The sequence below is a fragment of the Cavia porcellus genome, unplaced genomic scaffold (assembly GCF_034190915.1).
Source record: "Cavia porcellus strain 051 isolate PalLab524CR breed Dunkin Hartley unplaced genomic scaffold, mCavPor4.1 scaffold_8, whole genome shotgun sequence".
In the NCBI taxonomy this organism is placed as follows: Eukaryota; Metazoa; Chordata; class Mammalia; order Rodentia; family Caviidae; genus Cavia; species Cavia porcellus.
The window spans coordinates 39400683-39422268 of record NW_026947491.1 but is presented as its reverse complement, the minus strand read 5'-3'; the positions used below and the strand labels follow the sequence as shown (position 1 = coordinate 39422268).

Genomic DNA, 21586 nt, shown 5'->3' with positions numbered 1-21586 from the left:
TTTTACCATAAATATGGGGATACTGCAAATTCCATTGAACCTGCCTAAATGAAATTTTTTATAAGGATAAATGGAGATGATAAATATGAAATGCAAATAATAATTGTTGTTATTTGGCTTCCTCAGGATTCTTTGTCAGCAAGATGAGATCTCCTCCCCTAAAAAGACGTTAGTATAATACTCTTATAGATTTGTATTTAAATGTACATTAGGTGGATGGTACTTTAGGTGCCCTGGGTTATGTCTCGAGATGGGCAGTGGCTTTCACATAGTATATGTGCAATTTTTATAAAAACATTGAGTAACTCAGAAAGCAACACTACTGTTATTACTATTGAAAAAGGATCTTTCTGATGAACAGAGCACCTGAAATCTGGTTTGATAGCTCATTATTAATCCTAGAGAAGGGGTAATTGAGTTGTTGACAAAATCAGATCATTTATTTTCTACTTGAATTCAGGCTGCGTTTCCTCATAATTTCACTTAGTGATTTAACATTAGAATCTTTGCTTTAGATTGAAGATAATTTCTCAATAATAAACCCTTGTATAGAAAATTATACACAAAGTACCCTGACTATAACTCAGTTCTTTTTTTCCCCTTGTAAACTAGTGAATCACTATGAAAACTAGTATGAAGATTCCTCAAAGATCTAAAACTAGAAATTACACCTTTTGTTTTGTGCTGGGACTTGAACTCAGGAACCTTGCACTTGGCTGGCAGGTGCTGTGCTACTGAGCTATATATCCCTGGCCCTTAGAAATTACATTTGACCCAGGATTCCTTGTCAAGGAATAGCTTCTGATTTTTATGTGTGTATACATTTAGACTCCGCGTGATATGATTTTCCCATAAAATATTTTGTTAAAAAAAACTCAAATTTTGTAGTTTTAGGTTTCAATCAGTTCATATGTTCTTCCTCATACTTCTTTTTAGTCTTTAGTCCATGGAATTGATACCCATGTCCCCAATATTGAGATTTATGTCCAATTCCAACCTAAACTCTGAAAACCAAACTTTTTTCATTAATATCAAAATCTGACCTGATTTGACCTGAAATTTTGTCCTTGGCAAAGCCTACATGAACTAACATGAAGTTGTTTATATTTTGTGTTTATTTATCTCTGTAAATATGAATATCTATGTGTTTTGCCACATACATAGCAGTACATTTGTCTATAGGATACTACTGTAATTTATAGTTGGAAGTGTTATATAATGTATCAGATTATCTTCCTAAATATCGTAAAAATTTAAATTCAGAAATAGAACTGAACCTGTGGGTTTATGATTTGGGATGATGGGCCTTGCCTTCATGTGCTTCATTATTTTTCCTATAGTTTAGGTCCACTTCACACTTGCCATTTTCAGCTATTATTAGTAGCATGATTTAAGAGCATTCATAAAAATACCTTTCTTTTAAATTACAGTAAACTCTTGATATTTAGGGTATGTTCAAGACTATCTCACATCTTCATATTCTTGATTGTAACAATATTTACTAGATTTTGAGTGATGTGATTGATGAGTTAGTTTTTCTATAATTATCTTTTTGCCACAAGTTAATTCTCTTCTCAGAAACATTAAAGTGTATCTCTCATTTGAACTTAGGAAATTTTTAGGAAAAACAGTTATAATATCCCTGCCAATGAATAGAGAAAAACATAACTATACTGAATGGGAGTGCTGTACTATTAAATGCACTCCCTGAAACTGGCTGAGGTGATGTATACCTTCAATCGTGTCATTCTGGGAGGCTGAGGTAGGAAAGTCCTAAGTTCCAGCCTACCCTGGGCAATTTAGCAAGATCCTATCTCAAAATGAAAAAAAGGGCTAGGGATGTAACTCCATGTGAAGGCTCTGGTTTTAGTGTCCAGAACTGCAGAAGCAGGCATCACAGTGTGAAGACCAGGATTCAGTTTTTTCCTCCACCAAATTTTATTTAGTCTCTGTTCAAACTAGCGTATTGCATGTCACGGACTCCAGGATTGCTCACTAACAATTACAGTTTGAAATCCATGAATGCCAGTCATTTATAGACTTTTCTAAAATAAAGTCTTGAGTTAAAAGCTTTTGGTACCAGGGAGGTATAGATTGGTGGTAGATTGCATGCTAGCATATATAAAGCCCTGGATTTAATCCCCAGTGCCAAATAATAGCTGTTTTTGTTTTTACTATGTGCAGTACCTCTAAAACTTTCTTTTGTTCGCAATAAGCTGTTCTAATTCATTGCAAATCCTGCAGAACTTTGTCTGCATTACCTCTTTTATATAATCTTTATCAATTCCTGTGGCCAGTCACCTTGAGCCTAATCTCATGGTTTGGCTACACATGAATCCCCATCGTACCTGCCTTAGTCTTCTGAACTGATCTTCTCTCTTATCTTACCATTGCCTTTACCAAGATGGAAATGAGCAAGAAAGCTCAAACTTTAGAAACATTTATTATTTTATATTGAATCTACCTCTCTAGAGCAAAACTTTAAAAAGTTTGCTTTTCAGTGCACTCAGGATTAGAATAAACCAGGCAAAGTGGTGCACACCTATAGTCCCAACATTCTGGGAGACTGAGGCAAGAGAATTATGAGTTTGAGTCTAGCCTGGACAATTGAAAAACATAATGAAACCTTGTCTCAAAATAAAAAAGGGGATGGGGAGGGCTAGGGATATAGCAAACTATCCTGGATGCAGAAAAAAGAAAAGAAAAAAAAAGAATTTAAAATATTTTTAGGAAAACAGGGCAGCACTGATTCTTCATGTTAATAACAGTAATGGTCGGCCTTCAGGTTCCCCAGTTTTATTAAAAGCAATATGAAAAGAAAATTTTAAAAAATTTAAACCTCAAAAAAAACAAAAACGAAATTATTTTTGCTACTGTTTAGGATCATTATCAGTATCTTATTTTTAGAAAATGTTAGGTTACCTAACAGTTGCCCTATTACTGTGGTAACTAAAGTTAACAGAAATAGTTTAATGATTGTAGTCACAGTAAGTAATTGACTGTAAACTTTTTTTAATATAACGTTTAGCATAGTGTTTATTTTATGGATTTCCATAAAAGTATTGCCTGGCCCTGTGGAAAATTTGTTAAGAAAAGTAGAAAATTAACCAGCATTCTATTACTAGAACATAAAAATTAAATTTTCAGTGCATTTCCTCCTAGTTTTATTGTCAGTATGTGTGTGCAGTGATCTTAATTCTAGCATCTGTAACTCGGATTCTAGAGATAACAGAATGTCAGGTTAAATGTTCACTTTAAAAAAGTGAATTTGCAGGCTTTTGGTCCTTCCCTAATTTTGTTAGACCTCTTTAGCAATAGAAGACTACTCAGTGATGCTGTCAGGTGGGAATGGAACTACTTTATTATGATTAATCAGTCTGCCTGATTTGTGCTTTTTCTTTTGTATTTTATTTATTGTTTGTTTGTTTGTTTTTTGAGGCATCCTCTTTCTGTGTAGTACAGGCTGGTCTTGAACTTACTATGTAGCCCAGGCTTACCTCAAGCTTGAGGCAATCCTCCTATCTCAACCTTGCACGTGCTGGGACTAAAATGTGTGCCACCACTCAGCCATTCTTGCTTTTGGGTTCTCTCTCTCTTTCTCTCTCTCTCTCTTTCTTTTTTCTGTTTCACTTTTCCCTTCTTTCCCTTTACCCTTCCCCTCTCCTTTGTTTCCCTCCCCATTTAAACATTTTTCTCTCTATTTTACAGTATCTATTACACATTTTGGTCCTTATTTACACTTTCAGTTTCTTAAACTAGAGAAACAATGTGGTATTTATATATGTGTGTCTGATTTATTTCACTTAAGAGTATGGTGTTAAGATGCATCCATTCACCTAGAAATGTCTCAGGCTTATCCTTCTTTATGGCAGAGTACTTCTCCAGTGTATTAAAAAACCCATATCCTAGTCCATTTGGGCTGTTTCCAAGATACAGGTATTGCAAACTGCCACTATAAACATGGGTATGCATGTATCACTGTGGTATGATGCTTTTAATTCTTTGGGGAAGATACCAAGAAGGGGAGTAGCTGGGTCAAATGGAGCCTCTAGTTCTAGTTATTTGAGGAACTTCCACACTGATTTTCATAGTAGTTGCACCAGTTTATACTCCCACCAACAATGAAAAAGGGTTTCTTTTCCTCTATTCTTACTTTCTTCCTAAAGCTCCTCGGTTCTATAACCTAAAATGTAAAGTTATTTTGCAGGAGCTATTTTTAAATTGTCCAGTCCTTATAGAGGAGAGTATAGAAATTACAACTCCTGGATGAAATTTAAGATTTTTGTCACCCTAGTTTATAACCCAGAAGTCATAAAATTCAAATATCAAACAATCCTCAGTCTGATTGTAATTGTGAGCATTGAAATATTGATGTCTGATGATTGTGGCATTAAGTGACTGAAGATTGTCCTATCAGAAACAGGTGTATAAATTGGGTTGTTCCTCCCATAAGCCGACCAGTATAAGCAGCACTTAGGTTAACTGTGCTCTTTTGAGAGAGTTCCTGAGTCTTGATCATGGTAATTAAAAAGAAGAAAGTGACACCAGCTGCTTATTAAACCATAATTGTTGTTCATTTGAATTACAATTCTCCTTGGCCCTCCACATGCTTTCTTACTGGTCTGGCCTACCTTCTTTCAGGCCCAGGCCTGGGAGTGCTTGCAAGATATAGTTGGGGTAAAATGTTGACTTTTGGTGGACACCACGGAGTCACATTGATGCAGATAAGGCACATGGCTGTGGCAGGATTCAGCTCCTTCATCAATTTTCAGGTTAGTATGGCTGAATCAATTATAGTTTGTAGAAGTTTCCTGACTGCAGATTTTCCTGGCAGTTGAGACTGGTATCTTTCTTCCATGAGAGACATGGTAATATGCTACATTACTTTGGAATACAGTGATGGTCATGGTTGCAGTCATAAAGAGAACCAGCTGTAGTTACTTGTTTAATTTATTCAAACTTTTATTTGTGTTTGTTTTTTTAGACAACCCTTGCTCAGACAATTTTCTTGGCTCAGGCGATGTAAGGACTTTCGGCCAGAGTGCAAATGGCCAGTGGAGAAATTCCACTCCAGTACCAAGCTCAACTTTACAAAAATCAAGAAACAGCCGAAGTCTTTACCTTGAAACCCGTAAGACCTCAAGGTTGGTATTTGCCTAGTTTTTAAGCCCTTCCTCAGGTATTAGTGAAAATGGCTGTAAGATAGTTGTTACATTGGTATTTTGAATGAGTCATACCACTTTTGGACTTTCAACTATAGAGATATAAACAAATCAGTTTCAAGCTTCCAGTGTTTAAGTTACAAATTTTAGTGATAGCCAAAGTTTACTATTAAAAGAGAGTTGTGAGGAAAATCTTAGTGGACTTGAGTGTATTGGACCCTTCAGGATAAGTTAGCTGTCACAGATTTTGAAGTGCATATCAATGCAACTTGAGTAGCAAAGGAACCTGCATGTCTAATAGCCTTTCACATGAGCCAAAGACAGAAAGCAGCTCTGTGCCTCACACATTAGTCAGCTACTTCTGTAAGAAATTAGAGAGTACAGAGAACTTTATTCTAGTTTATATGCCTCACTTATTCCCTTACCCAACTTACACTGATTATTAAAGACAGATGAAATTTGAGCTAGTAACTTTGCCCGAGGTATTTTATTAGTAAAATACTGTATTATAAAACCAATGTTTATGACTTAAAATCTCTGCTACTGTGTTCAAGAAATGTGAGATCAGATCTTGTTGAGTCAAGCCCTTCTGATGCTGATCAAAATTAACAAGATGGCCTTTTTACTTTATGATTGTTACCATCTGGACTCTGAGAACAAATGTTATTGCTCTCAGGGATCATCTTCACCACTTCTAAATATTCAGATTACTTAAAAATTAATACATTTATATTATAAAAATCAAACATTACCAATGAAGTTAAAAATCCCTAGGCCACTGCACAGTCTCATTCCCATCCCATTGGTATTTCCTTCTAAAACTTCCTATGTTTACTTCACTCTCACTCATACATAGCACAAAAACACCTATGAAACACTACATGATTTTTGTCTTCATTAAGAGGTTTTCTGTATACTTTACTCAGCAGGTTGCTTTTTTTATTCAATACTATATTTAAAAGTAGTTACAGAAACAATACATATGTTTAGTGAAAAATTAGAAAATATAGATAAGCCCAAAAATAAAACAGATATGTCACTTTTCTACCAACTTGAAGGCAGTCTGTGATATCTTAGTACATATCTTTCCAGATAATTTTCTATGCTTTTACATACATTGTTTTACAAAAATAAGCTAATACAATTTTAATAACAGAGTTTTTCTATACTGAGTTCCACTTTTTGGATAGATTACTGCTTCGTGGTATTATTTTGTCCTTTATTCCTTATATTTTTGTAACTAAATTTTTGGCTAGAAGAAAAAATGATGCTGTGCTATATCACATTAGAAAGTGCATGGGCCAGGCATGGTAACGCATGCCTGTAATACTGGTACTCAGGAGGCAGAGGCAGGAGGATTGCCACAAGTTCAACGCCAGCCTGGGCTACAAAGTGAGTCCAAGGCAGCCTGAAAAACCTAGTGAGACTCTGTCTCAAAACAAAAAGAGAAACAAACAGTAATTTATTCTGGTTTTCTTGTCATTAATGATGCCATATTGATCTGGATTAGGGAAATGACAGTCTGGTCCCTAATTGTGCAATCAAGTTTTTCCCTTTATGACTAGAATTTAATCTAAATGATGTTACTTTGGCCTTAGGTGAATGAGCAGTTTCACCTAATAGCCTTTCACTTAACATAGTTCTTAATCCTTACCGGATAATAATTTTGTTAGAGTTAATGAGGTGATATTTTTGTAATTTTGTCATTTCTTCTTGTTTGATTGGTATTCTTATATTTTCATTAGCTGAGGCTTTTTGGTTACCTTGAAATGTATTACCTATGGGAAAGACTGGATAAATTGGATTTTTCTCTTTTTTTTTTTTTTCTTTTGAGACGGGCTCACTGAATAGTTCAGATTGGCCTTGAACTTGCAATGATCCTCCTGTCTCTGCCTCCTGAGTGTTGAGATTACAGGTGTGCTCCCCCATGCCCAGCAAATTAGGATTTTTTAAAACAGTTTTTTTTTTTTTGATGAGAATTTTTTATTACCAATTTTCACAATATTTTTAGTGGCCATTGTAGTGAGATGAATTTTGTTCTGTTATCTTTTGTGTATGATTAGGGATTCAGTGTGTTTTAAATCACTGTAATTGTACACTTAATGTTCATGTTCTCACAACTGAACAGTGAGATTCCCTGTCAGACTTGCCTCAGTGTCTGCTTGTCCCAACCTCATTAATTTTTTTAATTTTAGCATCCCTATTTTCTGGCAAAATATCATTTTTTTAAATAAAAAATTTTTACATTAAAAGTGCACAAATGCACATTCTAGGAAATTCAAGTACATAGACAGTGTGAAGAATCCATGATACTTCTTCCAAACAATTACATAACCTAGATTATTATCTTTTTTAGCTATTGCTACTCAACCTGAAAAAAGTAAACAGTTGATGAAATTCAAAATCTTTGCTCCTTTCCTCACTCTAAAAACTAGTAAAATTTACAAAGTTAAAGAGTATATATATGCACTTTATTTTCTTAAATGTAGTCAGTTTATTTGAATTCAGACTACATATAGTAATTTGAAGAGCTGATTGTGTCAAATCTCGCTTAGTGAGCTATATAACTGTTCTGAGCACTCAGCAAGGAACAGAAGGAAAATTCAGTATGGTAAAAGTAAGCATTTCAGACCTGGTGAGTAACGATAGATGAAAAAGATAATACAGGAGCAAAACTTAAAATGATTTATCCTTAGAACTGGTCTTTTGAATTCACAGAATTTTTTTTCTCATTAGATAAGGCACAAATACTATAAAGAAACAAAAAACAAATTTCTTGAGCAGAAAATACTGAGGCCAAAAGAGGATTCATAAAATGATGTAGCCTATTCCTTCCTTCTCGAAGTTTTTAAAATGAAGGCTAGGCGCCCTCTATTGGTCTTTCAGGAAATTTTAAGATTCCATTTAAAAGTTGATTGTGATGCTTCAGATTTACCCATCTGTACATACTTAAAGTAATTCCTTCCAAAGGTTTGGGGGCAGAGCTGGGATAATAAAGGAAAATTTTTCATATATGTATATTCGAAACCAAGGTTTTCCAAAGAATGCTAGTCTCTTTGCTTTGTGTCATATCACACAGCTACATGGTTCCAGACAAAAGGAAATTCTACATTGTAGATACAAGAAATAACATCTTTAAGTATTGACTGACTTGGCATTCTGCCCAGTTTAACATAAACTTTTAAGTGCAGAACCCCACGTATCTTACCTATATAAATTGTAAACTATAATCGTATAATTCTTTCACAAATGGAATCCCTATCAATTCTTCTATTTTTTATTTTGTTATTTCTTGAAATAGACATAACCATTTTTATGTCTCATAATTCTTTTTAGTGGGTTATCAAACACATTTTCAGGAAAGTCAAATCATCACTGCCATATGTCTGCATATGAAAAATCTTTTCCTATTAAGCCTGTTGCAAGTCCGTCTTGGAGTGGTTCTTGTCGTCGAAGCCTTTTAAGTCCTAAGAAAACTCAGCGACGGCATATTAGTACGGCAGAAGAGGTAAGAAAAACCTGCATCAGAAGCTATTAACTAAGTTAGAAACTTGCTCTCCCTTGAACCATTTGCTATCTCTGATGTAGATACTTAATGATTCTATGTGCTTAATCCTTTCTGAGATTTTTTATTTACTCTTTCTTATTTACTCTTTAAATTCTGTCAGTAAAGGAATTAAAGAGCTGTTTTAACAAGACTTCTTTTTCTTAGCATCTTCTATTCCTGTTGTATAATTGGCTTTACTATAAATCCTCAGAGTTGCCTGCACAACTTTTTTCCTATCTCTTTGTTTTTTTTTTTTAACTTTCTAAACTATTGCTTCCTGAACCAAAACTGTTAGCTTAGCTAAACAGTTTTGTTGTGAAAAAATTTGTTTTGATAGAGCACCAACCCGTTTTGCTGGGAATAGTGTTCCCCAATATAAAAGCAAAATCAAGAATCAAGAAACAATTTGTATCCTGTCATTATAAATACAATCATCTTCAAGGTCATAGACTTTCCCAAAAAGAAGGAAGTTCCGTTGATACTTGAGTTGTTACATTCATTCATTAAACTTGCAGGGGGGAGACTAAAATATTAATTGATGAGAACTTGCATTCCCATGTAGTGTTGGGATCTCCAAGAGACATAAATTGCTATGTAATATCTAAGGAAGTTAAATGTTAATTCTGGATTTGTTTATCAACTTCAGGAGTATGGAGCTATCTATAAATTTAAGTTAAGATGGCGCTGCTGCTGTACTTTCAACATTATAATGGGCGTGAAAAAAATGGGAAATATGCAAGCAGTGGCTTAAATATAGAAGGGCTGATTCAAAGGGTAGCATTGACTTAAACTGTTCAGTAGAGTAACCTAGCCACAAGTATTACTTAAATAAAATGAAAAATTTAGTTTCTACACTAGCCACACTTTTAAGTATTCATTACCTACTTGTGACTAGAAGTACTATATTGGACAACACAGATATAGAACATTTCCAGTATCACTGAAGTTTCTGTTGGATAGTGCTATTATAGGAGATGTAAATTTTTGTTTGGAAAGCTATATTAATAAAAATAAGATTATCAATGATAAAATGAAAATAGTTTCTTGTTCATTATTTGTTGCTTTCAGACATGCTTTTGTGGAACTTATTAAACACCATCTAAAATGATTTTCATCAGTGCATTATAGTATTGTCATAGACCGGGCATTTTGGACTTAACAGAAAGTTACTGAATTATGTACTTAAAATTTGTGTTATAAAGTCACTATGAAGCAAGAAAGAGAGATTATAAAGCTGTTCAGATAATTCATAACGGCTTACTTATTTGCTACAAATTCATAGAGAGTCTTCTTAAGTTTTTATAGTCTTACAGTTCAAATTTATCATGTAGCCTCTTACAGAGTATCAATTGTAGGAATCTGTCACTGACTTTCACAAAGTACAGGATGGATTGATCGATTGTATTGAGATTAAACCCAGGGTCTTCACACTGAGCTACTGCCCAGCCTATTTTGAATTTTTAAGTTTGAGTCAGGTCCTTTTATGTTGCTAAACTGCCCAGGCAGGGCTCAGATTTGTAATATTCTTTCCTCATCCTCTCAGAGTACTAGGATTATAGGCCTGGCTATAGACATTATATTTTTCTTAATAAAATTTAGCACTTTACTCTTATGTTTTAAAACTTTACTTGGTACTTGATTAGGTTTTTAAATGTAGCATTAAAAAAATAAAAATAATGTAACATTAAGCTGGGCACATGGTATGTAATCTTAGCATCCTTGGAGACTGTGTTAAGAATATGCAAATTTGAGCCCAGTATAGGCAACTTAATGACTTAGGGAGACCATCTCTGAAGAAAGGAAAGAAAGAAAGAAAGAAAGGCAGGCCGGCAGGGAGATAAGTGGGTGGAGCAGGAATGTTGATCAAGGTGGAGATCTGAGCCTCAGTGCTTGGCACTACAAAAAAAGGTAGCATTAGCTGCCTTCTATAACTTTAACATATTGTCTAGTTACTGCTTCTTGTCCTGTTTATTTCTTAATTTAAGTAAAAAATAGTTTAATAATCTATAAGGAAATATATTTTGTACTTTGTATACCAGATGCTTTAAAACAGGATTGTTTGACTTTTAAGAGACATATCTTTTTGTGCATTCTTTTGATAAAACAAACCTTATATATGTTCTTTTGAAAGTTTTTGTCTGAAATGGTTCTAGATAGAATATAATGTATCAGTGTTTTTTGTTACCATTTTTTTTAAAAAGATAAAACCAATGACCTCTAAATTAGCATGCAAAACAGGGAAATTTCTTAATTGTAACCTTTTAAAAAACCACAAATTAGTTTAAACTGAAAGTATGAGGCTTAATGAGCCTTGGGCGATCATTTGATATGTGGATAACTTATTCCTAGTCAATGTATATTATCTATGAATTGTTAGGTTGTTTGAAGTTAAAAAGAAACTTTGTGGTTGTATTTATTGAGAAAATGATTTTTTAGGGGGTTTTGATATCTAAATTAAGCTTTTAATCAGACCTTTAATCTAGATTTAATTTGCATTAGCAGTTACTTTACGATCCACTTGTTTTTTGTGTTTTATTTATAAATTTATTCTTAGGAAAAACTAACATGAGGAAAAAGTAGTTTTGTGGTTTTATTTTTTGTTTTTTGAGACAAGGCCTTACTGTGTAGTTCAAGCTGGCCTTGAACTCACTGTTGGCAATCCTTCTGCCTTAGCTTCCAGACTGCTGGGATTACAAGTGCATACTACCATGCCTGGTGAAAAGAAAAACTATTTTTAGCTTTTGTGGTTGATATAATAGGATAAAAACAAGAACCTTTCTATTTCACTTTTCTCAGCATTCTCTTAAGGTCATTATATGATGTGAAGAGTAGTCCTTTGGTGCAAGGAGATAACATGCATAGTATGGTAACCTGTCCTACTAGGTTATATATTTTATTTTCCTCTGTATGATATGATTATACAGCCAACACTTTTATTTTTTAACCACTGTGGTAGGACAATGGAAATGTAATGTATGTTTGGTTAAGACTTAATTTTTGTAACCCAGATAGTCTGATTTCCCTTCCCTTCTTTCATTTTATCACTCTGGAACCAACATATTATTAACTCTAGTGTACATTAATTAGTTTATTTGGTGTATTTAGAAAGTAAATACTTTTGGAGAGGAGGTTGCAAAAACTCTGGTCAGTAAAGTGCCACGTAACATGCTTTTCCTTTATATAAAAGATCACTGTTGTTGGTCAACCCAGGTTTCTTTCACAATTTAGTAACCTATAGTGGTATTTTAGTTTGTCCTTTACTTAAAGAATCTTCACAGTGGCAATTTAAGGTGTTAATCTAAGGACATTTACTTTGTTTTTTGGTACGAGGGTTATTGGAACCAGGAATACTATGAGCTATAACCCTTTGCTCATTATTTTGAAACAAGAATCCATGCTAAGCTGCCCAGACAGGACTCAAACTTGAGCTCCTCCTGCCTCATCCTCCATGTGTGCTGGCATTATAGGCATGTACCATTGCACCCTGGTGAGATTTTTCATTACAGCTTTTCAATTTACTTCCCAAATATCCTTTCTAATAGAATAGCCAAAAATAGAGGTTTGGTTGTTGATATTAATTTATACATGATAATTATATTTCTCTGTTATTTTTATCCTGCTGTTGAATTACCTACACAGTACTGTAAACAGTCTTCACAAACAGTAGAGGTGATCACCATCATTTTGGGTACAGTGTTAATGACTGAGGAGTAAAATACTTTTGTCCTACATAGAACATAGGAAGTTTTTTTCTCTTTGGGCCATTATTCTACCAAATGTTCAACTAGTTAGTTTTTCCTTTTCTATCACTCAGTTATTCAGATACAAGGATAGTTCTTTTTAATAGAAGTTGTTATACTAATAAGTCAAACGTTTTCTAGTAAATGAGTAATACTATACTGACAGTGTAATTATAATTTCCTATGTAGGTGCCAGGGATTTAGCTCAGCAGTATAAGCGCCTGCCTGGCAAGCAAAAGGTCATGAGTTTGATCCTCGATACCAAAAAATAATAATAATAATTGTTATTATTACTAATTTACTATGTAGCAACAACAATATTAAAAGATTCAAGAAGAAAATATTAGCCAGGTATAGTAGTGCAGAGCTATAATCCCAGTACTCTTGAGAGGCTGAGGAGAATCACATGGTTGGAGTACAGTCTGGCAACTTTTTGATACCGTGTCTTAAAATCAAAAACAAAACAAAAAAGGTAGGGGTATAACTCAGTGGGAAGGCCTTGGGTTCAATCCTTAGTACTGAGGAAAAAATTATTTCATGAAGATGTTCAGTTGTATTAAATAGTGTGTAAAATGTTATTTAATGAATACAGCCCATTGCTTCAAGGGATTTGTGTAGAGTAGATACTTTACCATGATTACAGATCCTTTGGTAAGGTGCTAAGTGACCTCATTTCTTTCTGCTGTTAGTTACTTCACACTGACCTTACTACTTTTGAACACCAGGACCATTCTTATCTCAGAGCTTTCCATTGGCTGTTCTTCCATCTAAAATACTCATTTATTTTTATGATTTACTGCTTCCCTTTTTTTTAGATTTCTGCTGAAACATCACCTTTTTAGAGAGATCTTACCTGTTCTTTTTGTTGCTCCTCCATCAGTTTCTGTATCCTTTTAATATTCGCCATACAACTCAACTAGTTTTTTTGTCATCCCTTTTACTGTAATGTAAACTGCACAAAGATAAGAAGTTTATTCAATGCATCATCTTTAGTGACTGGAATGTAATAGATGTTCAAGTCAATGAATGAATCTTACAGGGTATGTATTGGGACTTTCAGAAAAAAGTTAATGTTGAAGAAGAAAACCATCTTTGAAAAATACCCACACTTGAGTTAGAATAGGAAAATGCCATAGAAATATTTTCCTTTCACTGACCTTGACTATTTTGGCTACTTTCTTGTGATCTTTCTAACAGGAATCAGATCACTAAAGGGATTTTTAGGATTTTAATTCAGGAATCCTTAAATGTTTCATTTTTGCAACTCTATCAGTTGACTTAAAAGGTGGTTGCTGTTTAGTTTAATACCCTATAGCTTCTTTGCATTCTTGTTTATGTATCTTTCATAATTTATAAAACATACTGGCAGCCGGGCATGGTGGCTCGTGCCTGTAATCCCAGCACTCAAGAGGCTGAGGTGGGAGGAATGTTGCAAGTTGGAGACCAGCCTGGGCTCCAAAGTGAGCTTAAGGACAGCCTAAACTGCATAGCGAGACTCTGTCTCAAAAAGACCAAAAAAAAAACCATACTGTCTGGAGCTGGGCGTGGTAGCGCATGTCTATAATCCCAGCATTTGGGAGGCTGAGGCAGGAGGATCTCTGTGAGTTCAAGGCCAGTCTGAGCTACACAGTGAGTCCAAGGCCAGCCTGAACTACTGCATAGTGAGACCCTGTATCGAGAGAGAGGGAAAGAGAAAGAGAGAAGCCATGCTCTTTGAAATTCTCTCCTCTTACTCATACTTAATAATTATTCTTGATAATTTTCTTGAATATCCTTAATGTGCTATAGTTGTTAATTATCATTAGGACTGTCTGAGGTTTGGTACAGCTTCTGAGATCTCATCTAGTTCTACTTCATGAAATACTTGCCTTGTTGTATATGTTTAAGATGTTTTTTTCTCCCTCTTACAGACAGTTCAAGAAGAAGAGAGAGAAATCTACAGACAGCTACTGCAGATGGTCACAGGGAAACAGTTCTCTGTAGCTAAACCTACCACACACTTTCCTTTACACCTGTGAGTCACAGAAGTATCTTTCAGATGAATTTAATTTTACAGTTTGTTATTTGATATTGAAACTATATCCTTCTCATCATAGGTCTCGATGTCTTAATTCCAGTAAAGATACTTTGAAAGACTCACTGTTTAAAAATGGAAACTCTTGTACATCTCATATCATTGGCTCTGATACTTCATCATCTGGATCAGCCAGCATTTTAACTACGCAGGAATCCGTGTGTCATAGTGGGTATTCCCTGCCATCATGTGCTCTAGATGTTGCATTTGGATCCAAGGATCATGATCCTTGCCATCAGCCCCGGCATCAGTCAGATAGTTTACCAGCATCAAATACACAATCTGAAGGTAAAAGTGATAAATAACTTTAATTTTAACAGAAAATTTTTATAGTTATTACAGGCAACACTATAGTATACGTATAACTTAATTAACATGTATGAAACTTTAAATACATGTAATTCAGTTAACTGTTCCATGAAGAAACTAAACCTATAAATAAGATCTTTCTTTTTTTTAAAAGATATTCTTTTTTTCTAGATTATGATGTGATTTTTTTTTTTTTAATTAGTACTTAAGATTGAACCCAGTGTATTTATACTGAGTAACGTCCCATGCCCTTTTTATCTTATTTTGAAGCAGGGTCTCCTTGAATTGCTAAGCTGAGTTAGGTTAGGCTCAAACTTGCCATCCTCCTGCCTCAGCACCCCAGGCATCTACCACCATATCTGGCTAAGAGGCAAGTGATTTAATAAAATACTTTATTTAAATGAGTAACTTCCTATACAGAGCCTAGATTCAGACTATATTCAGCCCAATTCAGCACTTTCTGTTTCTGTTTCTTTATAATGAAGTACTCTAAAGTTACAGGAGCTTTAAAAAATACATATTGAAGTATAACTGTTTACCATGTGGTGCTTATTAAACCTATATAGAAGATTTATGCATTTGAGAATGATTGTGACCAAATTTTGGAAATAAAGTATTGTCTGCCTAACTTTCAACTAATAAATATAATCAATCTCTTAGCATGTTTATTGTTTAAGATTTTGCTATTTTGTCCTAGTTTTTTGGTATGCATTCTATGTGTACTCAATGATATATATTTATGTAAATGAAAATTAAAGCAAATTTTAGATTAAGCAGTTAGACATAGTGATCTTTTGATAGATTGAGTACCAGTTTCTTAGGGCTATCTTCTTCCTTAGTTCATTTTTTTAAATCACTTTTTGAAAATTCTGAACGTGAAAATTTTTGGTGGTATCACCATGGTGGCATCACTATAGCTACACATATCTATAGAAACTTGTACTACATTTTATGAAGTGATTTGCTAGAAACTGTCATTTTTAAAAAAGCTAGAAGACCCTTTAGCTTTCGAAAATACATTGTGGCAGATAGATAGCAACTGGACTGGAACAGGTATACGCATTGCACTATTAGTTTGCTTGAATGATTTAATAAATACTTTAAACAAGAGTCTCAGCATGGCACTTTAGAAGGACATGATTCTGCTTTCCTAGGTGAGTATTTGACAAAAGAAATAAATGATAGAATGATAAAATTGTACTCTTTAGACTTCTGCTACAGTGCTATTATCTCTTTCCCTTCCCCCACTTCCCTTCCTTTTTTTTCTTTCCCTTGCTTCATTTAGTTCAGTTTCATGGTACATCATAAACTTAAGGCTTTCAGGAAATCCTGGCGTGTTTTTATTCCCCAGAAACAGAAGGAAGAGCACAGGGAGTGAGCACAGCCCAGCAATGGATGCTGAAGGGCAGATATGCTTGTATTTCAGAGTGATTTCCTTATTTCTGAAGCAAGCTCTTCACTAAGACTTATTTCTTGTCTCAATGAAAATGGACCTACTTCTTTTTCTCTTCCATCTTATCTTTGTCCTTGTGATATATTTTTTTATGGAACTAGGATATAACAGAGTTTAGGAACTTAAGCTAAGACATCTAGGAAATATAACTGGGTAGAATTTTATTAATAATGAAATGCTCTTGTGTTTCTTTTAGGATCAGACTCTGTGATTTTACTCAAAGTGAAAGAGTCTCAGACTCCAACTCCCAGGTAAACTTAGGAAAAAGGTCATTCTTAACATATTGTTTCCTTTTCTTTTATCACAGTTTCTTTCACTAAGAGTTACATGATATAAAATTGCCGTAGTTCAAACCTCTCTCATATATTATTTGAATTATTTCAATGACTTTCTAATTGATCTTCTTTTCTTCAGCCTTCATTTTGTTCTTATTTCATCTTCTACCATACTGTGTTCTCTAATACATTCTTCTACCTTGTACTTTAGTCCATCTTCCATGCTGCAAACATGGTGATCTAAAATTCATGTTTGATCATTCATCAGAGGAGTTTGATGACCATTTATTAAACTCCTTCAGGCACGGCTTGCTTATCAGAATAGAATTAAGCCCACAACTCTGTAGTATGTTATACAAAGCACTGCCTCCACAAGTCACACCTTCTGTTGACACACTGAATCTTTAATTACCAAGTATTTATGGAGAGCCCCTTTTGGTCAGGTATTGGCCTAGTTATTTGGGAATAATGGCAAGGAGCAAAAAGAACACTCTGTCCTCAAGGACCTATATTTCAGCAGAGGAGAATGATGAGACAAGTAGCAAGCCTCGTGGTTACAAATGCAGTGAAGAAAAGTAAAATAGGATAATATATATCTTAAGCTTGGATAACACTATTTAGGATAATCAGGGCAAGTTTAAGAAGGTGCCAGTTGGGCAGAGACTTGATGAAAGTGAGAGAAAAGCCATATGTAGGAGAAATAGGACACTCATATTTTGCTATGTTAGACTGTTACTATTTTGTAAATATGATACATTTATTTTTGCAATCACATTCGGTGTTCCTTCTGCCTAGCATGTCCTCTTTCCTTCAACTCGTCTATCTGGCAGTAGTCTTTTATCTTTTTAAATCTCAACTGAGATGTCACCTCTCATGTGAAACTTCTCTTGGAGGCATGACATACTTCTTCCTCTGTAATTCAGTAAATCACTGTGTAGATCACGGTGCTTTTGATGTGCATGGCCCTGGCAATTCAGTTCCTAGAATAACAGTATCAGTTTTCCATTGAGAAGATTAGAGACATTTGAAGGTCCTTATCTCAATTTTACTGCTGCTTTGAAGTTCTCCTAGGCTTTAAGTATTCTTTAAAATTCTGTATTTGTTAATTCCCTCAGGGCGACTTTATAATTTGGATTAAGTCCTGGATTTTGCTCTTGGCTTTTTCAAGTTTCTTGTAACTTTGGAGCTAGTATTCTTCTGAACCTGTATTTACTTATCAATAAAATGCCAATATTAATACCTTACTATTGAATTGTCATGAAGAATGACTTGCAGGTAAAGTACTTTAAGAAATGTTTCATATAGTATGTAAAAGGTAGCCTTTCTTTCGTGGGAAAAAGTTGATCTCAGGTAAAAAGAACACTTCTGGTGATCACTGAAGAATGAATTGAGAAATGGTCTGCTCAGTAAGCTTAGTTAAATAATGCTGTTTGTTGAAGTTAAAGCCTCCTATCCCAAATGATTGCTGATTAGTTTTCCATCTGTAATTTCCTGCCACTGCCTGTCATTTAAGTTCCTACAATGAAGATTTGCTGTTTTTTCTTGGAAGGTGACATGTTTCATACCTGTTTACCTTGATATATTCTGACCTATATACCTAGAATTCCCTTTTTCTCATTGTTTCCTTGATAAACTCTTACTTTGCTCTTTAAAATCTGATGCAGTTATTTTTTTTTCCTCAAAAGATTTCTCAGTGTTCTCCAAATAACATTAATCTTTTGCCTATCCTTGTCTTTGTTCGTTACTAATATATTTGCACTTTTCATGCTGTGCTGATCATAGTGCCTGGCATGTGATAGACACTTAATAGATAAATCCTTGCCAAGTAAATGAGTTTTTTAGAGAGTCTGAAATGCTGTCTTAAGTATTCCAAGTACTTGTCTTTCCCCTTTTTGTTCAGTGTACTGATCTGGAAGGTATTGTAACACTAATAGAAAACAGTCTTTGGATTGGACTGGTAAGATTTCTAATCCTGACTGTTTTGTTTCGAGACAAATTATCCTGCCAGACTACAGTTTTCTCATCTATATGAGTAATTCTTATTGTATATTGTATTGAGGATTAAGCACTATGGGAATTATCATGAGGCTTAACTAATATATAAAACAGCAAAGTTGTACATAACAGAGCACAAAGGTGTACAAAAAAGTTGTAGTTATTAGTGCAGTTATTATTTGGGTAGTTACTGTCAGAAATAATGCCTAATCTCTTGAGATAGCAAATGTTCCCTACATTTGGCTTTTTTAAGCCAGAAGAATCTTTGAGCCATTGAAAAGAAAGTACTTGCTCTTACATTATTTATTTATTCAACCAGTCCTAAGTGCCTAGTCTGTGGAGTTATTTTAGTTGCAGAGGATACAGTAGTTTACAAAATAGACAAAAGTTTCTGTCCTCGTCAGATTTATACTTTAATAAAGGATGTAGATATTTGAATAATATGATTCATTGTCATGAGATTCTGGGTGTTTTTTGTCACATCTTTCTATCATGTAATAAACATCATCTCATGTTCATTTGCTCTTGGTATTGTACATTAAACAGCCTTCATTTCACAGTGCTACCACTGATCTCCGTGGTTTTCTATCTTCATTATTAGCCAAGTGCATATTGACTCAAGGAATAGGCCTTTGTTAACCTTAGTGACAATGAAGAGGCTGTAGAATAGCATTTCCATCACCAGTGTGCAGCCCCAGGATGATTGAGAATACTGATTTTCAAAAGTTAGGCTAAAGAACAAGGGACACCCCATGAGCCCTCGTTCTTGCCATACTAGGAGAAATTATAGAGATTTAAGAACACAAAATAAACTATCATATTTAACAGATCTTGAAACCAGGACCCATACAAGTGAGATGATGTGCTCAAAATTTTAAGACTAACTGGGGATAGCTCCAGGTCTCTTAACTCCAATTTGACACTTATTTATTTGCTCCATATATCTAAAAGTTTCTTTTATAAAGTCTTTGCTCTTCTGTTGGTTTCTGTAATAGGTGTTTTAGAGATTTGCAAACAGACTAAGAACTTGAGAAAAGCAAGAAGCTGCTAGGACAAGTAACATGCCAGTAACTCTGCTAAGCATTGTTCACTTGGGTTGCCAGGAAGGTCAGGTGGAAAGGAATTGACTGTCGCTATTTTTCTGTTTTAGTTCATTAGCAATTTGATAATGGAATATTTTGTGAGTAGGGATTTTTAGTATCTACTATGATTTGGTTTTAGTTGTTTTGACTCAGACTGACAAGAAAGTCTTAGAATCCATAATATTTGGTTAAGTCATCATTAAGTCTATCAATATGAACCCTTTAGAAAGAGTAATATTCTAGCTCAGTGGTGGCAAACCTGTGGCACGTGTGCTACAGTAGGCACACATAGCCTCCTCTGTCAGCACATGAGCCAAATTACCCCAGCAGCCAACTATCAGATAATCAGATTTCATTATATGAATATTGGCACTTTGTGATAAGTAAGGCGATTTTGAGATGCAGTTTGGCCCACTTGGTCTCTAAAAGCTTGGCCATCACTATTCTAGCTTAATAATGTTTGGACAAGCGATATGCTTTTTCACGTTATGTTCTTGCATGTAAGTAAGGAAGCTATGCATGTAAGTAAGGATTTTTGTGTTTTGTGTTGGGGTGTCTTTTTAATGTATTCAGATAACTCATTTGTGTTATTTCATTCTTGGTTACAGTTTGTCATTTAGGCACCTTTTATTTATTGCCTCATTGCAAAGTGTACTTAAAGACAGTTTTAACAAATGCTTTTGTTGGTAAAAGTATTTGGATGTCTCATAAACTTGCTCATTTTTCTTCTTCCACCCATAGTCCTACTTTCTTCCAGGCAGAGCTGTGGATCAAAGAATTGTAAGTTACTTGTTTTTAGTATTATTTTTCCTTTATAGTAATTTCATTGTCACTTAGATAAAATGAAACAACTAACCATCTTGGTTACTTTTAGTTACTAAGAATTACCTATTTGTATTCTTTTGTTTTATTTTGTTTGTTTGTTTCTGGGAATCGAACTCGCCCTCATGCTTACCAGGCAGACACTGTGCCACTGAGCCATATTCCCGGCTCCCTGTTTGTATTAAGTTATCGGATTTTTAACCACGTACCAGTCAAATTATTTAAATGAAAGGTGACAAAAAATTTTTTTGGTTGTTATAAGACAGTATAACAGGAAATAAAAAAATGATAGATTTTATCAAATTTATTCACTACAAGAATCAACTGGTTGAAATAACACCTGACCAAACAATGTCCAGGATAGTCAGTACATAATAAATATGCTACCCAATTGATGCTCAGGGTAAACTGTTAAGTGGTGAAACTTAGGATATTGCTGTTTTTATGTTTATTTAACTCTTTAATAATTATTGAAATTAAATTGAATTGAAAAATATTTCAGAGTTAGGTATTTTTAGATTGGAAAATAAATGCCCTTAACTTTGGTAATGATAAAACTAAATTGAGTAATTTGAGTTCGCAAAATCACTGAAAGGATTTAGTCTTGTCATGAATGTACTTTTAGTTTTATAGATCATTATGACTTTTTACAAAATAAACCTTTAAAACATAGTAGTTTATTTAAAACCTCCATAATATATTATTTTCTCCTTTGGGATTTAATTCTATTTTGGGATTTCCAGAATGAAGCTTTACTTTCTTTTTTTTTTTTTTTTTTTTTTTTCCGTCTTATTCCTTTTTATCGGTACCGGGGATCGAACTCATGACTGCCTGGTTGCAAAGCAGGCGCTTATGCCACTGAGCTAAATCTCCAGCCCCTGAAGCTTTACTTTCACTATAATCTTAGAAGCATGCTTCAAAAAGGACTACATATTCATAGATGTCTACAGAAGTCAATTGTTCACATTGAGCAACACAGTAATATATTTAAATATTTCTGTAAAAGTGTTAGAGTAATTTGAATAAATCTACATTGTTTCAGTCTTATGTTTTAACATATAAATGTGGTGAGGTGTAAGTTAGTGTAAAGATTTTGGACTTTGTATATGAGGGTTCTGTATTTGATA

The 21586-nt window shown here is 34.2% G+C and overlaps 1 protein-coding gene across 4 annotated transcripts in view; it reads left to right on the top strand.

Moving 5' to 3' along the window:
- The window catches only part of Senp1 (SUMO specific peptidase 1), a 72395-nt gene that overhangs the window by 7819 nt on the left and 42990 nt on the right, over positions 1-21586 (top strand). For all 4 annotated transcript variants that reach the window (XM_063254641.1, XM_003476076.4, XM_013159460.2 and 1 more), the window contains exons 5-10: positions 4985-5144; positions 8499-8670; positions 14360-14463; positions 14546-14811; positions 16482-16536; positions 20379-20417. In XM_063254641.1, the coding sequence (XP_063110711.1) occupies positions 4985-5144; positions 8499-8670; positions 14360-14463; positions 14546-14811; positions 16482-16536; positions 20379-20417 (796 nt within the window). The remainder of the gene's footprint in view (positions 1-4984; positions 5145-8498; positions 8671-14359; positions 14464-14545; positions 14812-16481; positions 16537-20378; positions 20418-21586) is intronic.